The sequence below is a fragment of the Mustela lutreola genome, chromosome 4, assembly GCF_030435805.1.
Source record: "Mustela lutreola isolate mMusLut2 chromosome 4, mMusLut2.pri, whole genome shotgun sequence".
Taxonomy (NCBI): Eukaryota; Metazoa; Chordata; class Mammalia; order Carnivora; family Mustelidae; genus Mustela; species Mustela lutreola.
This window is the reverse complement of record NC_081293.1, coordinates 198,770,122-198,789,129: the sequence shown is the minus strand read 5'-3', so window position 1 is coordinate 198,789,129 and position 19,008 is coordinate 198,770,122. Positions and strand designations below refer to the sequence as shown.

The 19,008-nt window shown below is 49.4% G+C and overlaps 1 protein-coding gene across 1 annotated transcript in view; it reads right to left on the bottom strand.

Moving 5' to 3' along the window:
- Positions 1–18,107, bottom strand: part of DPP6 (dipeptidyl peptidase like 6) — an 848,700-nt gene extending 830,593 nt beyond the window's left edge. Inside the window, exon 1 of the mRNA XM_059172341.1 lies at positions 17,986–18,107. Coding sequence (XP_059028324.1) covers positions 17,986–18,045 — 60 coding nt within the window. The 5' untranslated portion in view covers positions 18,046–18,107. The remainder of the gene's footprint in view (positions 1–17,985) is intronic.
- Positions 18,108–19,008: the final 901 nt, after the last annotated feature.

Sequence of the window (19,008 nt, the reverse complement as noted above, 5' to 3'; positions counted from 1 at the left end):
TTCAAGTAGTTAATAATTACTGCTTTATTGCCTGATGGGGCATCTCGACATTCGAGAAAGGACATTGATAACACCTGGTAAATTAGACTAAAATTCAAATATCCTCAAGATGAACGACTTTAAGGTATTGCCGACATGCGTTGTCTATTTCTTTGCAAAGGAATGACCCAGCGGGACCCTGAGGCAGATCACGGGGAATGTCACCTGAATCCTCCCACGACCCTCTCCTGTCCCCTCCAGCCACAGCCCGCCTCCACACATCTCACAGATGGACGCACGGTGACTTTTCCAGGAGGACCACAGAATGTGGGAGAAATTGACCGTCTCTGGTCCCTAAGAGACCTCCGGAAGAGGAGAAGTCTTCATGGAGGCAAATGAGCCTCCGATGTGTTTTTTCTCGAATGGACTGACTTATTTAAAGGGGACAGAGTGTTTGTGAGCAATGTGCACTGACCTATGCCAGGTCCTAGGGCAGCGGCACTCCACGTCCCTTCTCTAGTCAGCCCGGCCCAAGAACACGTGAGCCTCGTCTTCACGGTTTTCTGCCCAACGGTTTACTGCTCACACCTGCCTCTGCGTTGCAGGAACCACGTCCCTTGAGGCCCCGGAATTTTGATCCCCAGTTAATGAGGGATCTAGGTAAGTCGTTGGGCTATTTCTTATCTCGGATGGAAACTTCAGGAATCTAATGCGATGGGTAGCCAATCCAGGGCCCGTAGAAGACTTCGGTCGGCACAGGCAGGATGAGAAATGGACCCAGATGTAATCATAATGCTTCATTATCCTGACTTGCAAAGATAATTCATTCGTGTGCACTGAAAACTCTCTCTTCTAAAACAATTCCGAGAATATGCCCAAGTATATAAAATGGTCCCAGCTTCATCAATGTCTCCCTCACAAATGTTTCAAGAAAGAATCGTAATAAATATGTCAGGGAAATTCATCACGGCAATCACTTTTCATTTTCTTTTCCTTTTTATTCCTACTGTAGCAGTTAGAAATTATATTTATTTCTTTTCCTCCAAGTCCAAGGTTATGAGGAGACCTTAGGTTATGATCCAACCCATGGGGGAAGCATCTTTCTTGAAAGTCAACATCTTTCCATCAAAATCCAAATGGAAACCCAGAGGACCAGTTGGTAGAATTAATCAACCTAAAAAATCATATTCTGGGCACCTGGGTGGCTCAGTGGGTTAAGCCGCTGCCTTCGGTTCAGGTCATGATCTCAGGGTCCTGGGATCGAGTCCCGCATCGGGCTCTCTGCTCAGCAGGGGGCCTGCTTCCCTTCCTCTCTCTCTCTGCCTGCCTCTCCATCTACTTGTGATTTCTCTCTGTCAAATAAATAAATAAAATCTTTTTTAAAAAAATCATATTCTGGACACACCATATACCTTTTTGGACTCACTCCCAATCTAGACTCTCTCTTCATCCATCCTTTAGCAGTGTAGTGAGACTACCCCCATACGCTCAGGGTTATTCACTCTCACTGGCCCCAAAGTCACTTCCCTCTTGTCATTATTGTGTCCGTTCAAGCTTTGCCCAAGTGTCATCCTCAGAACCCAAGATCTAAGGGGCAGTGGCAGGTGTGTGATAAGGACTTAGGAATGCATGGTGTTATGTGCTGTGCATTTGTAAAGATGGCATCAGGTAGACCTCGCTCCTGCTTTTATGAAGTTATGTCATGGGAGGATTCCGCAGGAATGTGTTTTGAAAATGCTGGGGTTTTGGTTTGCAAGACATGATTTCCTTTGGATTCACTGCTCCACTTCTCGAAACATTCATTCCCAGTTTCCATGAATGTTCCTTCCTGCTTACACTCTTTTGAAATAATGACCAGTATCAGCCTTTCTTTTGGACATCCTTCTAATTCTTAAGGTCCTGTTTTGGAGGTGGGGGTGTGGTTTCATTATTTATTTATTTATTTATTTATTTTTGCGAGAGAGAGAGAGAGAGAGAGAGAGAGACAGACAGAGAGAGAGAGAGAGAGAGAGAGAGAGAAAGAGCACAAGCATGGGGGAGGGGAGAGGGAGAGGCAGATACCCCACTGAGCAGAGAACCCAATGAGGGGCTTGATCCCAGGACACCGGGATCCAGACCTGAGCCGAAGGCAGATGCTTAACCAACTGAACCACCCAGGCACCCAAGCTCCTGTTTTTAAAAGGCTTTATTCTGAAATAGTTTCAGACTTACAAAATAGCTACAAACATAGGGGAGAATCCCACACATGCTTCCTGCATCCTCCCTCATGTACAAGGATAGTACAAGCAGCAAAGCCACGAAATTAATGTTGCTCCAGGACTCTTAACTGAAGAACGTGTTTGGATTCCCCGGCTTTTCCACGACCGTCCTTTTTCTGCTCCAGGATCCACGCTCAAATCCCATACTGCACTGAGTTATTCATGATACAAATGAGTCTCACTCATCAGAATGTGAACCTTCTCTCCCCTCCCACAGAAGCAGCCTCCCAGGGCTTCGTGCCCTCCCACCAGCCCACACTTGACCTCCACCAAATCACCAACTATTCCAGCTGAATTCTTCCTACTGTTGTCCGACAATGCCTGACTCAGGCAAGCAAGTGTTCACACTCCAACTTGGAGTTGGAGTCCCCTATCTCCAACTCCCTTTTGACCATTTTGACCAACCCTAGAGTTGGGTCAAGTTGGTGGTCCTGAAACTTCATCTCTCTCATGGAGCAAAGAGTCATGAACTTGCATGTTGACTGACTGTTCTTGCAAGGATTGGTAGGACACTCTTTCCTACCCTTGACATCCTTGAGCAGATACTAGAGGGTGATCTCACAATTCAAATTAACACCCACAAGCTGATGATTCCCACATCCAAATCTCAAATTACCTCGTCCCAGAGCATGAGGTGTTTATATAGACATGTGCAAGTCACAGGGAAGATGATGTGTGCCCCCACGTCTCCCTCAGTAGTGACACCATTATGTACCCCAATCATGCTGGAATACTGAGCAGTTCTCAGTGGGAATCCTACTCTTAATGGTGCAGGAGAGCCAATCAAGACACAAGAGTAGATAAATAAATAGGAATCATCAGGTCTGGAAAGTAAGAGACACAGTTGTCATTATTTGTGCATTCTATGATCAAACACACAGAATCAGCAAAACCTATTATTAGAACTAATGAGAGTTTTGCAAGCAACGGACACAAGGTTAATTTCTGAAAGTAAATGATCTTTCAGCAAATCAACCAGAGCCACCATTTCTAGAAGGTATCTGCTACTACATGACAGATACTCTTCCTGTAATATAGAAGAACTTTATTTAAGTTCAAAGGCCAACTCAACTAATGACCAAATTTCTAAATGACCATTTTGATTAATTGATTTCTTTCCCACTATTTACTATCCATTGTGGTGTTGGAATGAAGCGTGAGCTCAGAGTCCAGGTCTGAAGCCCAGATCTGCCTCTCAAAGGACGTTGGACCTTACTGTCTTACTTACTATCTCTGGTCCTCTTTGCAAAACCACCCCCTAGGACCACAGCTATGGCTAAGTAAAACAAAATACTGTCCTGGCAGTCACAGTGCTCTACCCATTAACCCACAGATAAACCTTCTCCCAGAATCACTTTCTTCCCCAACACCTTCCAAGGAATAAGTTTTCATTCTGCAGTTCCCAGCACTTCCCCAAGGAAGTTCAGAACTCTGTCCCACAGCGAATGTGCATTACTTATTTCTAACTCCACTGCCACTGTTGTCTAGACATTGCCCTATCGAGCCTCTATCAACTTTCTCCTTTATTCCTTGTGACACCACACCAGACGCACATAGTTTCTTTCCTCCTACAGCCTGAATCCCATGTCCAAGTTTCCTAATTTGAAGTCTTCTGCTTCAGACACTGAAATACATTTAGGGGATGATGAAGGAGTTCACTTTGGCCTCTATTTTGACTCTTCCCCCACGTTTTTTGCCATCTGGGTGCTGCCTTCACAAACCTCAGCAACACATCTATTCAGGGCAACTATTTCATAAAAACACTACAGAAATGAGGGCCTGTTGGGCCATTGAGGCAACAAGGCTGCAAAGGGAACAGCCATGCAGAGTGATGGAAACTCAAAGTTGTGTAGTGGCTGACAGATTCATCCAGAATAAGCCTTCAGAGTTTCCCATAATATCTCATACAGAGATAGAGAGCTTTCACGCTGTTTTCAAAGTTGGGTAAGATGTAGGCTTACACCTGAAAGTTCCGCCTGCAAAGATACATTTAGTGCAGCCATTTACTCAATCTACCCCTTAAGGTAAGAGCTGTAATTTCCCAGGGGGAGGAAAATGAACACCTATCTGCCCTCCTCGAGAAATGGGAACACTCAGCTGACTGTGTCGCCTGTTGCATCAAGTGGGAATTTCTGGACTTCCTAGAGGTCACCCTCCCCAGCTCTCCCCTGTCTTCTTTCTAGCTAGTTAAATGTCACAGTGACATTTCCTTGTTTGTAATAACACATCATTTGAACACTACGACTGGGTCATTTTGCCTTTTCCGTCAAGCTTTTTCTTGACTCTCGCAACTACGGCTCCACAACCCAGTAGAGTCTACAGTGTGAGAACTCCTATGATTTTTCAAATTATTAAGTGGATTCCACTGTGGGAAGAATCCAATAGATACTTCATGACGTGAGAATATAGCACCTATCTAGAAAGATTAAGTGACAAGATACTATCTTAGTGAACTCTAACTTAAAGAGAACAGGAGGTTTTATTGATAAACAATCAGTAAAGGGCATGGGTAAAGAAACAGAGGTTTCCTTTGCCTGTTTCTTCAAAAACCTTTCTTGTACTTATAATGAGAATGCTTTAAACTCCTTTACTCCACGGATCCCGTCGGACCTTGCAAGGCTTGGGTCTGCTAGCCCTCGACAGTGTCAGGGTCGAGCCACTCAACAGGCACAACTACTGTGAAGTTAATTATTCCCACTTTAGGAAGTCAGCACCAGATTTGCTCAAGAGACTTTTTAAAAACTCATGGGTTCCTCACCCTGTGGATCTACTCTCATACCTCCACCGTCAGAATTCTGTACCATCATCACGCATATTTACTGAGCATGGGCTAGAGGCAAGATTCCGTCTTCTGTTCTGTGCACAGAAGTATAGGTAATAATATAGACTTAGATCCCAGGTTTTTAAAAATAATATAGTTACATAGATTGGCTAAACATAAAACATGTTTAGAAATATAATTATAGTCTTTGCTGGACCCTTGGAGACCACCTAACACAACCAGGGTTAAGCAGAATGGCTAACTCTGGACATGTGAGCTGCCTGGTAATGGCCCAAAGCCAGTGGAGGTTGTAGCTGGCAATGGGTGCCCCATTGCCTTTTTTCCTATTTCAAGCCTCCCTTCTCAAGTAAATGGCACCGAAGTTTCTAATCACAATTCCAAGACATATGAGACCATTCGGTGCAAACTACAACTTAGACCATTTTCCCAAAATGAAAGACTTGCGATGATGTGTGACAATTCCATAATAATGCGGATTATGTTGTAAGGTAGATATTACTCAGATGAAACAATGGAGCCTTCCATGTGAAGTGTGGTGTGAGAAGAAAAGTAGTAGCAGCATTTGGGGAGTTTTTTAGGATTTGCCAAATCTCAGGCTCCATGCCACAGCTACTCAATCACAGCGCCCATGTTAACGAGAATTCTCAGGTGACCCGTGTGCCCGGGAACATTGGAGAAGCACCCCAATGGGAAAATCTTAGTGAGAAGGGGGACGCTTTACCCAGGGGTACCCTCTTTCCTTGGATGCACATGAATCACAAAACCAATCGCAACATACTTCAGGTGTAAAGGAAATGAAACCATTCCACTTTGGTGAGACCACACTTGTTCTCGAGGTAAAACACAGTCTTGTGTAAAATGCTGTGACCCCCGCAGCCTCGCTAAAACCTCACCTCTGCCCTGGATCCTTTTCAAATCACATAAGCCAATGGAATACGATTCAGCCATCAGAAGCGATGAACATCCACCGTTTACATAGACATGGATAGGACCGGAGGGGGTTATGCTGAGTGAAATGAGTCAAGTAGAGAAAGTCAATTATCATATGCTTTGACTCATATGAAACATAAGAAACATATGAAACAGCGCCGAGGACCACAGGGGAAGGGAGAGAAAACTGAATGGGAAGCCATCAGAGAAGGAGAGGAACCATGAGAGACTCCTAACTAGAGGAAACAAACTGATCGTTGCTGGAGGGGTCGTGGGTGGGGGGGTGGGGGGATGAGCTGGAAGGAGAGCACGGGATGTGATGAGCACTGGGTGTTACACGCAGTCGATGAATCACGGAACACTACATCTGAACTAATGATATACCGTATGTCGGCTCACCGAATTTAAATAAAAACAAATCACATTAGCTAAAGTACATTCTTCTAGCCCAGACACTGAGCTCAGATGGCGCTCACTCTTTCCATGCCTCACCAACTGGCCAGTGTTCTCAGAGACACGGATAATTACAAGTAGACAGAACCAAGTCTAACAGTCTCTCCCTCCCATCAGTTCCGACCCAGGCACCCAACCTGGATGTGCCAAAATGGCAGCCAAGCACCCCTACAGCGGAAAGCGGTGTCTAGACTATGAGTAAGGGAAACCACGGAGGGTATGAAATCACTCCTGCACAGTGGCCGTCACTCACCAGAGAGGAGGCCTCCAGGACAGAAGCTGGTGGGATTCTCCAGCACCTTCATCTTTTGGGTAGGGGAGGAAGGAAGATTCGAGCAGAGCCGTGTTGTCTGTTAGCACATGTCAAATGAGAACTTCATAGAACTTCACAGAACTCTTCAGGGGGCTCGACGTGGGTGTCTTGGAAGCAGAAGCAGTATCGACTCAGATCCCACCTGGACAAACTTTCCATGGAGAAGCTGAAACCAGAACTTCCTCTGGAGCAGCCAACGGTGAAGAGTGGTGTGGTCCCAGGAGCCCCCTGTGTCCCTGACGGTGCGGATGGAAAACGGGCGGGTTTCTCGTGGCAGAAATGGACCAGGGAATGAAAAAGCCAAGAGCCAGTTAGAAAGGCAACCACCCGACAGAGCAAGGTTAGGAGCAGAGGGTGACCCAAGAAGCCTGAGGACGAGGGACAGCATCACAGCTGGAGAAAAAGCCACCATCATCTTTCAAGATCCTGTGCGCTGGCGTCTGAAGACACTCCCTCAAAGCCCCATGAGCACAGACCAGCCCTGGGTAAGGGTCGCACCCAGAGACCTATTACCACCAGATCCCAAGGGCACCCACCATGCTGTACTCTGCCTTCACCCTCATTTCTCCTCCTCCTGAACCCAACCTTGGATCAGAGGGAAATGGGGAACTGGGCGCAGGGAAGGACGGAGGGGAACCCCAGGCAGGGGCTGGCCCCAAAGCACGCTCTGGCTGGCAGAGAGGGGAAGCCTTTCTGAGAGTCGGTTTTGGAGTCGATAATGGATCAGGCGGCAGTGGGCATTTAACTTCTGAAATCAGACTGTCTGTAACGGAATGGAATAGGATGGGCTACGATGTCCTCCCAATCCGGGGACAGACCCAGCCAGCTGAAGATTCCTTTCCAAGGCCCAGATGGAGGAGAAAAAACAAGGGTGTTTCACAATGGCCCTGTGAGTCTAACACTGGGGCCTAACACTGAGAAACTCATTGGGGAGAAGGTGGGGTTCAAGCCTAAGGCTTCCCGAAGCCTCCAGGTGCTTCAGTATTATACAGCACATTTCTTGGAGCTCATTTGGTTGCAGGGGAAGAGTGGAAACCCATAGAATGTAGCTCAAATTAACAAAACAAAACAACCACAAACAAAGGCATTATGCATGTAAGCAGAATTCTTGGAGCTCCCCTGGAGTGGGGGAGCTTTGCCCCGCCCCTCTCTTGAACCTGTAGTTAATGTTCCATCCCGCTACCCAATTCCAGTGGCCACAAAACCCCAGATGCAGCCAAATAACACACTAGTGAACCCAAAAAGTTTTTATTGACACTTCTCTGAAAGGCCAGATCCAACCCGGCAACATTTCTATTCTGTTCCCCAAAGTATATCTCCTGGCCGCCAGCAACATCATCTTTTTTGTCTTGTTCCCTTTTATCTCTTGCCACAAAGCCTCACAGATACCCTCCATTTTTCTGATAAATTCAGCTCTGGCGAGCTCTGTCCAATAATAACCTGGAAGGGAGCCATCACTCCCCTCCTGCTCAGAAAGCAATTCAGGGACTTTTTTTTTTTTTTTTTTTTTTTTTTTTTTTTTTTTTAATTCTCACTTATTCCTTTTGGGATATGAAGTTCAAATGCAAAAAAGCTTACCAGAAATCTGTTCAACAAAAAAAGAAAAAAGAAAGAAAAAGAAAAGGTTTTCGATGGTGGACATGGGGAAGGAGAACGAACGCAGGAAACCTCGCTAGTCATTAAGGATGTCTCTTCGTCCCTGTCGGTCAGCCAGAGCGCTGCGTCTCAGAACAGGGAGGCGCTGCTGGGAAGTCAAAGGAAGCAGAGACGGGCTCCGGGTGAAGCGGAGTGAGAGTCGAGTCGAGGTGGGAGTCAGCGGGCTCAGGGCCCCTCATCTCTGACCCACGCTCGCCCCCAGCCCTCGCTTTCTCTCCGCGGTCACCCCCGGCTTCCCGCGACCATCCAGGGCGGCCAGCGTGCCCTCCGTCCTCTGCCACTATCTCTGCATCTCTTGGTTCAAATTTCCAAAGACACTGTTGGGCTGGCCCGGCTCCGCCTGTGGATTTCCTCCCGCTGGGCCCGAGGTTAACCCTGGTCCGATGGGCTGGATCCGGGGGAGGCAGAGTCCGGCGTCCAAGCAGGAGAGGCAAGGCTGTGGGCAGGGCCTTTCTTGTAGAAGAGAAATGGCCCGTGAGGCAAGGAACCCCATCTCCATTCCAGGGACCTGCAACTGGCGGCCGAGGAATGAATTAAGGAAGAAACGTTGCAGACTCCAAGAGCCGGAGCGGAGTGGAAGGAGACAAGCTTTGCTTTATATCTGTCGCTTTCGGGTCGCGTCCCTCTTTGTGATTTCTCAGGCTTCTATCACACAATGCTAAGCTGCAGGGGCCGGATACTGGAAGACACTAGAATCTACTCCCAGTGGTCACAAATAGAGGTCACCAGGGTTGGGGGATGCCTGGGTGGCTCCGTCCTTAAACATCTGACTTCAGCTCAGCTTCAGGGTCCTGGGATGGAGCCCCGCCTCAGGCTCCCTGCTCGGCAGGGAGTCTGCTTCTCTCTCTCCCACTCCCCCTGCTTGTGTTCCCTCTCTTGCGCTATCAAGTAAATGAATAAAATCTTAAAAAAAAAAAAAATCATCAGAAGTAAATATAGCAAATGCTACATGGTAGGTCGATGGGTTGCTTGGTTAGCAAGGATCGTGGTTATCACTTGGGGCAGCAGAAAAATTCCGTTGCATGAAGCCTTTAGTTTGCAGGCTATTTCTATACCTTAGGGACATAACGAGAACAGGAGGGAATGAGTCTGTGGGAAGTAGTCCCCAGTGAACCTGAACTGACTACTCTGTTCTCTGACCACGATCCCAAATCTGGCTTTATTCCTGCTTTAGCACCCTGGGTGTCTCATTCTGTGGCTTCCTGTCCCATCTGTGATGACCCCGTCTATCTAAGTCTTCATAGGAAGAAGTCCAATGCTTACAAAACACATAAATAACACTTAGCATCGAGGAAACTAATAGATAGGCTGAAAGAAGCACGGGTTGCAGCTTACTGAATAAAAGATTCAATACTATTCATTATTGACACATTTTCAGTTCAAAAACCTTTTCTGTTTTACTAGCCCAGTGACTGGAAGTGACTTGCATGTAGTCGCGTAGCCCCGTTTCTTCAGTTAAAAAATAGAGGACTAAAAACATGCCCATCTACTTCAGCAGCTGTCATGAGATACGATAATAGTCACGAAAAAGTTACGACAAGTAGGGGAGAATGGCATACAAATTGATGACTGTCCCCTGATTTCATACAGTACCTCCATCTTCAGGTTGAAAGTTTATGTCAGATAAGCACAATATGTGTCCATTTCATACTAAAGTGTGAAGGACTCCCCTGGCTTAGGGTTTACATTAAGCACATTTTATTACAGAATTGGTTCTGATATCTATGCCCTGGAACGCCTTCATAATGGCACTCACTCTGCCTACGGCTTGTTTTCAGGTTGGAACATCAGCAGGGAAGAGGCGGACGGGGGTTTGAGGCTTAGTTTTCAGAGAGGGATGGAGGGTGTTGGGGCGGGGGAAGGCCCAGAGACTCAACCCAAACAGAAGGCACAGTTCAGCTAATTCTCAGATCCTGTCTACTGAGACCTTACACTCTCGCTACCTCAATAAACAATTCTCCACCAGATGGGCTTTCCCACATTTTAACTCACATATTTAACTCACATATTCAAACTATTTTAACACGGGCCCAGCACATCTTCATCTTTTTTACTTTATAAAAGATGCGAACTTGTTCTGCTGTGTCCACATTATGCCAGATACAATTTGTAATTAGACAGCAACGCCTAAACATCTTATGATCTCTTAATACTGCATTTGCAATGTTCCTAAAACAGACAGAGACATTGAAAGGACATGCACATTACATGTGGAATGAAGCCAGTGCCGACCCCCTCAGACCCTACGGATGTGGGGACAGGACCACCATGGAGCTGGGGAGTTTCTGCCCATCTCTGCTAACCACATGCAGATAATCTGGGCACTTAAAAATAAGATCAGGGTAGGGGTCTATGAAATTCCAATCAGTCTATTTCCTTCACAAGGTACAAGATGTGAGATAATTACAACACAGCATTTGAGGAACAGCTTTTGACTTCAAAAGAAGTAATCCAGCAAGTTAAACCGGAAAAGCAATTACTTACTCACTTACTGCCCTCTATTCCTGGAAATTTAACTGACACATGAGCTTATATTCGTTTTATGTATTTTACTGAGAAAAAAAACGAAGACAATTGTATTTTTTTTAATCAATAGAATGTAAAACCAAAATAACATAAATAGGTTTTCACTAATATCCTGGAAGTCATTAAAGCAATTTGTGTTTTACGCATTATATTAAATATTCTCAAGTTCTTTGGAATGATTTCGGTTCTGGGTAGTAAAAAGAATCTACATTTTTTTAAATTCATATGGGTTCCCTTTCCTATTTCTTTCCAAAATGAGGACCAAACAAGTAAGCCCCTGTTGAGCATGAAGGGCTCAGGTGAGTGAGACAAGCTGTGACCAGGACGTGCTCTTAGTCACATTAAATACCAGTGAAGGGCCCTCTCGGCTGAGTCGCTGGCCTGCGTGATGTGCAAGTGTACAGAAGACGGGACCCCCAATCTGTGGTCCGACGGAGTCAGAGCATGGAAGAGCCCAGGGTGACAGGAGGCACCGGGGACCGGGAACCAGGGAAGGAGGGAGAGTCGTGTCCCGGCTGTCTCGTTAACGCGCGTATTCCGCTGGAGCTCAGTTTTCAGGAAATGAAAGGACAGAACAAAATGACCTCTGAAGCTAGATCCTGTTTTAAAATATTACGTATGAGGCCCGGAGGACCACGTGTCCCAGGACCCGGGCGCTGCCACGGGAGAGCACAGGTGTCCGTGGTCGGGATTAGGGAAGCTGGGGAGGCTCAGAACAGGTAGGTACGGGGATGAGAGCAGGTGGAAAGGTCTGACACTGATTCAACCCAAAAAGACACACTGAGGAGTGAGTCAGACAACCATGAATCAAGATGGAAACCCACTGGAGCGGAATCTTAAGTTCTGATGGCCTGGCTGGCGGCGCGGGGCTGGGGGTCTGCGGGGTCTGCACTGATGGGTGACGGAGGACACGTGGAAGGACACACCAGGCATGACCCTTATGTCCTCAGCAGCTTGTGGGGCCGTGGCTGAACTCATTGTTCAGGGAAAGCTTCTCACAGAGGGGGAGCCGGTGACTAAGCTGCATCCCAAAATCCAGAGGAGAATCCCTTAACCCGTGAAAATGAGGAGGCGGCTGCTTAATTCCAGAGAGGATCCAACCGAGGAAGAGTGTGGGAGGGGAGGAACTGCCTCGGCTGTCCTAGTCAGGAGGACAGGGCAGTGTGGGAAGGACGGGGAGACAGCCCAGAGCAGGGGTAGAAAAGGCCTCGGGAGAAAGAGAACCTGCCGAGCTCTCAGACCGCTTTAGCAACAGGGGAAGTTTAGAGACTGTGACGCCCAGGGGAAGGAAGAACAGCTCGCCCGGAGGAGACGGAAGACTGGGAATGGTGGGAAAGAGAGGGGCACCGATGTCACAGAGTCCTGGTCAGAAGGAGGCTGAAGGTCAAAGCAAGGTCGGGAGGTCCCACCTGGGCTGACCCTTGCTTCCTGGATGTAGTCAGTCTCGAAATGCAGAGGGACGTTATATTTTGAACTAAAGATTTAGGAAACTGAAGTGAGGAGTAAGTCTAGCGACTGTTGTGTTATCCTAGGAACCTGATGTCATTCGTTCTAAGGCCAAAGGGAGTGAAACACCCAACCACCGAATCCGAAGCTGCCCACTGAACTGACGGAGGAAGAAGATGGGTCGAGTCAAAGCCGCCACCGCACGTAGATGTCTGTGCGAAATACAGAACAATCTCACAACCGGAGAACAGCCCACATGAGCAGATTCTGGAGGGGGCGGAGTGTGAGGCAACTACCCCAAACTCTAGAATGTGGAATGCAGGGCATCAGTAAGAGAGCCTGACGTTCTGTGTACAAACAGTGCCCACGTCTCTGGGGCCCTCCTGAGCTACCCAAGCTGTGGGGAGAGTCCAGGAGGCCTAATCGAGGATAAGAGAACAAAACTCACATGCAAATCGCCCCTCTCCCTCACCGGCTCACACAACATTAATAAACAATCTTGAGAGAAACACAGCAGAACCCCTGCATTCAACAGGAGCAATGCCCATGATAAAATTCACGGTCGGTCGACAGACAAAGAGATGCAAATGTGACCCACTCTCAAGAAAGAGGCACAACCAACCCAGACCAGTCCGGAGATGACCCAGACGCCAGAACAAGAGGACACAGATCTCAAACCCGCTACTGTCAGCACGCTTGGGGGGCTCAGTGAAGCGAGTGCCTTCGGCTCCGGTCATGATCGCCGGGTCCCGGGATCGAGCTCCAGGTTGGGCGCCCTGCTCAGCGGGGAGTCGGCTTCCCCCTCTGCCTCTGTGATTGTGTTCATTCTCCCTCAAATAAATAAATAAAATCTTTTAAAAAAATTATTTATTGTCATGAGACCGGTTATGTACAGGGAAAAAGTATTTCTAATAAAGGGAAAGTCTGTAATCCCAGTGGGGAAAATGGAAACTATTAAGAAAAGACAAAGTAAATTTTCTAGCATTAAAAACACAACATCGGAAATAAACATCTGGCTGTGCCCAAAGTCGGATGGAGAAGCCAGGGGAAGGGAACTCGAGGAGACGGACACAGCAATGAGCACACGCAAGGAAGACAGGGGAAGACAAGTGTGGACGCAGCGGCGTCTCAGACCCGCAGGACCAACGCGTCTGACTGCGCATCACTGTCTCCCCAACAGCTTACGAGCAGGACAGAAGAGACACCTGATGTCACCACACGCGGTGCATCTAATGATCCAAGACGGTCTACGAAAACTCAGCAAGACTGACACGGAGAATAGCACATCAAGGCAGCCAACCCCCAGACGCCAGAAACCAAAGATAAAGGGAAAATCTCGTGGCCCAGGTGATTCAAGGACTGATGACTCAAATGACAGCTCACTTCTCGGGGGGGGGGGGGGGGGGGGGCGGGAATCAACACCGGACTTCGGTGAGACTCCGTCTTGAAGGTACTGAGAGAGAAACCGAAGTCTGATCAACTCGGGGTTCTAGAACCAGAAAAACATACCTTTCATCACGAAGGCAGAGTGAAAATGCAGGAGGGTCTGGCCACGATGACTTCACCAAAAAATGCATTCCTATTGAACTAAAATGGCTCAGGTAATAATCTTTTTTTTTTTTTTTTTTTAACATCCTAAAGGAACCATGACAGAGACCCAAGCCAAACCGAGCCCACAGGCCAAATGTCTGCTATCCCCGGCCCCGCAGTGAGTGAAACACTAGCAGTAGGAGGTAGAAGTAAGTGGGGGTGGAAAATCAAATTCATCAGAAAGAACATAAAATACTTGATTATTGTTAGTTGGAAATCTTAGGAGCTTCCCGGGTGTCATCGTAAACCGCACCCCCCACCCCCAGGCCCCACACTCGGAGGGCAGGGAACGGACTAGAGGGAGGAAAGACCAGTCCAGAGGGTGGCCGGTGAGGGGAGCAGGGGAGGTGCGCAAGGGGGCTCACACCACAGACCACCGCTCACACCCTCCCGCCGGAACCCCACAGGTGGCAGCATCACCTACAACCTCTGAGGGTCTCAAGGACACCTTCCTCTCTCAAGGCCTAGACCTAGGAATCAGCAGGAACATTCCAGGCTTAGGGGGAGGGGGCCGCCTCTGGGTCAGCCCGGGATCACGTCCTCCGGGTGACACACTCCCTCACCTGCCTCCAGGGAAACAATCAAAGTGAAAGCACCACGGGGTTATCAGTAAATACATGTTTTAAATATGAAAGTGTATTTTCCTCCAAATATGCATGACCTTAAAGCTGTAATTTACCCTGTGGCAGGAGCAATGGCTTTTATGCACCTCACTTTTCCACTTCAGAAGGTGATGAAGAGAAGTATTCCCGCTGGTGAGGCAGTAAGTTACCAGCTCGGGAAGAGATTTCATGGTAACGTGTTTTGAAAACAACAGATTCAAGAATAATTCTGGAATACGTGAACCACCGCGTATTGAAGTTTAAACGGTCTATTCTGCAATCCTGAGTAACCAACACCTTTTCACCATGGAAGACTTTAGTATCTTTTAGAATATGAAAAGAGAAAGGCAAACATTTTGTGTAAATAATAAAATGGCCGCTCTTCTTTTTACCAAGGTTATATTGGATTTGGATAAATCACTGTACAATGGTACATAACTTTTCAAAACCAGAATTTGAAACACTCATATTGTTTAGTGATATTATCACAAAATATATCCATTAAGCACTCAAAAAAACCCAAAACCCACAAAATGCCATGACTGTCGAAAACTTCAGTGGAAAATGCAGTAAAAATGAGAGTCATTTTTTCTCCTTATTCCAAGTTAATCACATTGAATAGTTCGGTAGATTTCCTTGCTATCTTCTTCCTTCAGATACGTATTTCTATATAATTAGTTTCACAAACTGTATGCCAGTTTGTATCGGGAAGGAAGGGAGGGGGTAGGGGGGAGGAAGGAAGAGAGGGAGACAATTCATAAATTTCTAGAAAGTATCATACTCCGAACATCGGCAAAAGCCAGCAAGGCCCTCTGGACACAGAGCCTGCCACTGGGGAACTACTCCACGTGGGCTGCGCCATCGGCCTGCAGGTGAATTCCAACTGCGAGGTCTCAGGTATTTCCAGAACAGCCCGAGGCGTTGGCCAGAGCTTGACTAGCACTTGGGGAACAGCGGTCACTGCGCCCAACGCCAGACCAACGTGGCAGACACGAGTGTGTCATCCCACAGGGACGGTTTTCTATCCCAAGCCCACGTGACCATAACTTCTGGAATAACCTTCTGGGAGCGTCTGCTCCTGACCATCTCGGGGGACCCCAGGGGGCGTGGCTACCGCTGTGATCCTTGGCAGCTATAACAGTGGGCCCCTGACCACCCCCTCCACCAGCAGTGATGGCTAAACCCAACCACCCAGGAGCCACCAGAAATCACAAAGACAGTCGATGCTTCCGAAGAACGAATCATCATAATGTGTCAAATACCAACGGCGGTCACCGTGGTCGCCCAGCGGGAGAGACACCATGCATGTGGGGCCAGTGACCCTTCTCAGAGGGGGAGGCCCTTCTTCCCTGAAAGTCTCCCACAGGGAACCCCCCATGTAAAATGGGAACAGGCTTATTCCAATCTCCTGATGAAATAAACCTGTATTACTGAGTTCTATGTTGCATCAAAAACCACCATTACCTAAGCCTCACGTGTTGTGTCTTATACTTTCCGGTGTCGGCTGCCCACGCCCTCCTGTGCTGTGTGTGCCTCGTTCACCCCATGCTCACTCGCTCGCCTCCCAGGATTCCCTCTCCAGCACCCCCACATCCCCACACCGACTCCTGCACACCAGGAGGCACACACATCGACGACTCCCAGGGCTTTCTACAGCACCAGTGGACTCTTCTTCAAGGAAGGGGATTGGAACGTCTTCCTTCCAGCAGAGGGACAGTAATTATCTCACTGTGGCAACAGAGACCATCAAAAATGTTAAAGCACGAGGTGGGTATGACCAGAGCTTGTTGTAGACCATGAAGGCAATCTCTAAGTTTATATTTGGATTCTCAGCTCTTGGAATTTAATCAGAGTGTACCGTGTTTGTTTACGGAGTGACTTCACCAAATCAGTGTAATTAAATGGACTATGCATTCGTTGAACACCTGCTAGGTCCATGCTCATGATGAACAGGTTCCCTAGTACCTTCTGAACTGTTGCCCCCTTCCCAGTGTTGAACACTTCCCAGAAAGTTTTCCTGGTGTCAATACCCTGCAGGCCAATTCTGCCAAGAAGCCACTTTAACACTGGAACCCAAGGCACTTTCTAAAAGAAATTATTGAATGATCTTCTGAACTCCACAGATGTCTCTACCACATACTCACGGATGCGTGAAACTTTATTATTTTTAATTTAAAATCTTATAATATCAGCAAATACATATTAAAAAGACATTTCCTACGGATATTAAATAAAGTAAATGTGAAAAGTCTAAGTGCTCGAATCATAGTTAATGAGCAAGGAGATCAGAGATACAGCCTGCTGATTGAAAAATTGAAAATATTTCACCCAGACCTGACTGGAGGGGAGCGCGCTGACTATCCCTCAGCTGATACAAAGGCCTCAGTCCAAAGCCTCACCTCACATAACTCAACAGACCAAGGGTTCCTTCCACCAGATGAATCCAGTATCAACCCTAAATCCAACTCCACCTACGCAAAACGTTGGACAAATGCAACCGTCTTCTATGAACGTGCTGACAATCACGTGTGTCTGCAAAAGACCAGAGCATAGATGCCCAGGATCATATCTAAGATCCAAAGTGCTTGCCTTCTTTTGGCTGTTTTTTGTTTGTTTGTTTGTTTTATTTCGAAATACTCGAAAATATTTTACAAGTGCTGTCCACTAACACACGGATGGCTGCACGGCTTTCCTACAGAATTTCCTTGCAAACTGACTGCAACCTGAGGTGAGCCTCCGGGGAGAAGAAGAGTCCTATTGGCCATGGCCAAGCCGGCTGTGCTGCACACATGCCCCGTGTGGAACAGGGGCCCTCTGGGACCGTCTGTTTCTCTGCCTGTGCAAGCACACGTCTCCAAAGTCTTGTCCCTACACACTCTGGGCTAGCCTGGAGGTTCAGCAGCAGTCCCTCACCGCTGCCTGGGCTCCCTTCTCAGACCATCAGTAATTTCCTGGAAATCATTCCAGGCACGCGTGGCCCATTAAAGTTAATTAAGCACGTGCCGGTGACACCTAGGAGAGCGCGAGCCTTGCAGAGCCCAAAGCTCTGCCTGGGAAGGGCTCTTCAGCAAGCTCTAGCCCGAGGGTCCCCATTCTGATTCCCACGACCCGGCCTCCCGCCGCTGAGCTTTCCTGCCCTCCAAAACTCGGCAATCTGGGGGGAATCTCGCATGTGCCAGCGAGCCCACGGAGCCCCGGGCCGGCGCCCAAGGCTCTCCAGGCCCGGGGGAGCCCAGGCAGGTGCACTGGCCCGCCGGACTGTGGACTCCAGTCTAGGACGCACCACCTGTTCTCGCCGGCCGCCTTGACTCAAGGACCATTTCCCCCTCCCGCCAGCGGCCGGGATGCAGAGGGACCCCAAGCCCGCAATCCGCAAAACCCGCGAGGGTCCTGCTCGCCCGCGCTCCGCGCTCCGCGTCTCCCTAGAGCGCCTCCGTCGCGGTCCCTTACCTTGTGGCCCTTCCCCGGGGGGCACCTGACGTTATTGGAGGCTCCCGCTGTTTGATTCATGTCCGGGGGAAGTTGGGGACCCGCAGCTCCACCTTCAAAACTTCCCTGGCTCGGAGGGCGGCGCGGGGCGCGTCTTCGGGCGGCGCGGGGGTCCTGCCCTCCAGCCGCGTCGGGCGCAGGCGGCGAGTCCTCCGGCCGCAGGTGTCCGCGGGGCTGCGCGCGCGGGACGCCGACGCCCGCGGCCCCGAGCCGCACAGGAGAGGCAGCCGCGGGGAGCCCGGAGGGAGCGGGGGGCTGCGGGGCGCTCCGCCGGGCGCAGCTTTCCCCGGGCAGCAGTCCAGGACTCCGGACCAGGAGGCCGAGCGGACCCACGGGCGCTCTGAGCAGGGGTGCGGAGGTACGTGTCCGGCAAGAGGGGGCGGGACCGCGGGAGCGTGGCTGTCGCACGCCCTGACGCCCCCCGGGCGGAGCCTCGGCGACGGGCCACTCGGGTTGGCGTCCGCGCGGCCCTCGCGCTCCGGCCGCAGCCGCCCGCCCCGCGCGCCCGGCCCCTCCGAGGGCCGCCGCCCGCTCCCGCCCGCGCTCCTGCGCCCGCCCCGTAGCCAAGTCTTCCCGGGCTGGTCGGGAGGTGGCACGCGAGGCTCTGCCAGGCGCCACCGCTCAGGCGGAGGCCGGGAGCGGAGGGGGCAGGCACCCGGCCGCCTGGCTCGGTCCCCGCCGGCTCCGGAGCTTCCCTGGGCGGGCGCGGCGGGCGCCGCCCGGGCAGCTGCACCTGGGCCGGGTCGGGGGCGGGAGCCCCGGGCGCGCACGCCCCTCCGCAGCCCGGGTCTTTGCCGCGCGCCAAGGTCCTCTCTCCGTCTCCGTCTCCTGTCTCTCTCTCGCTCTCTCTTCCTTCGGCGCCTGTGAAGTCATGGTCTAATCAGGCAGCATTGGGATAGAGGTGGAAAACTGGCCCTTGGGAACCAAGGTAAACAAATCAGGGAAGAGCAATTGCTCCATGAAGACCGCAATGCAACATTCTAG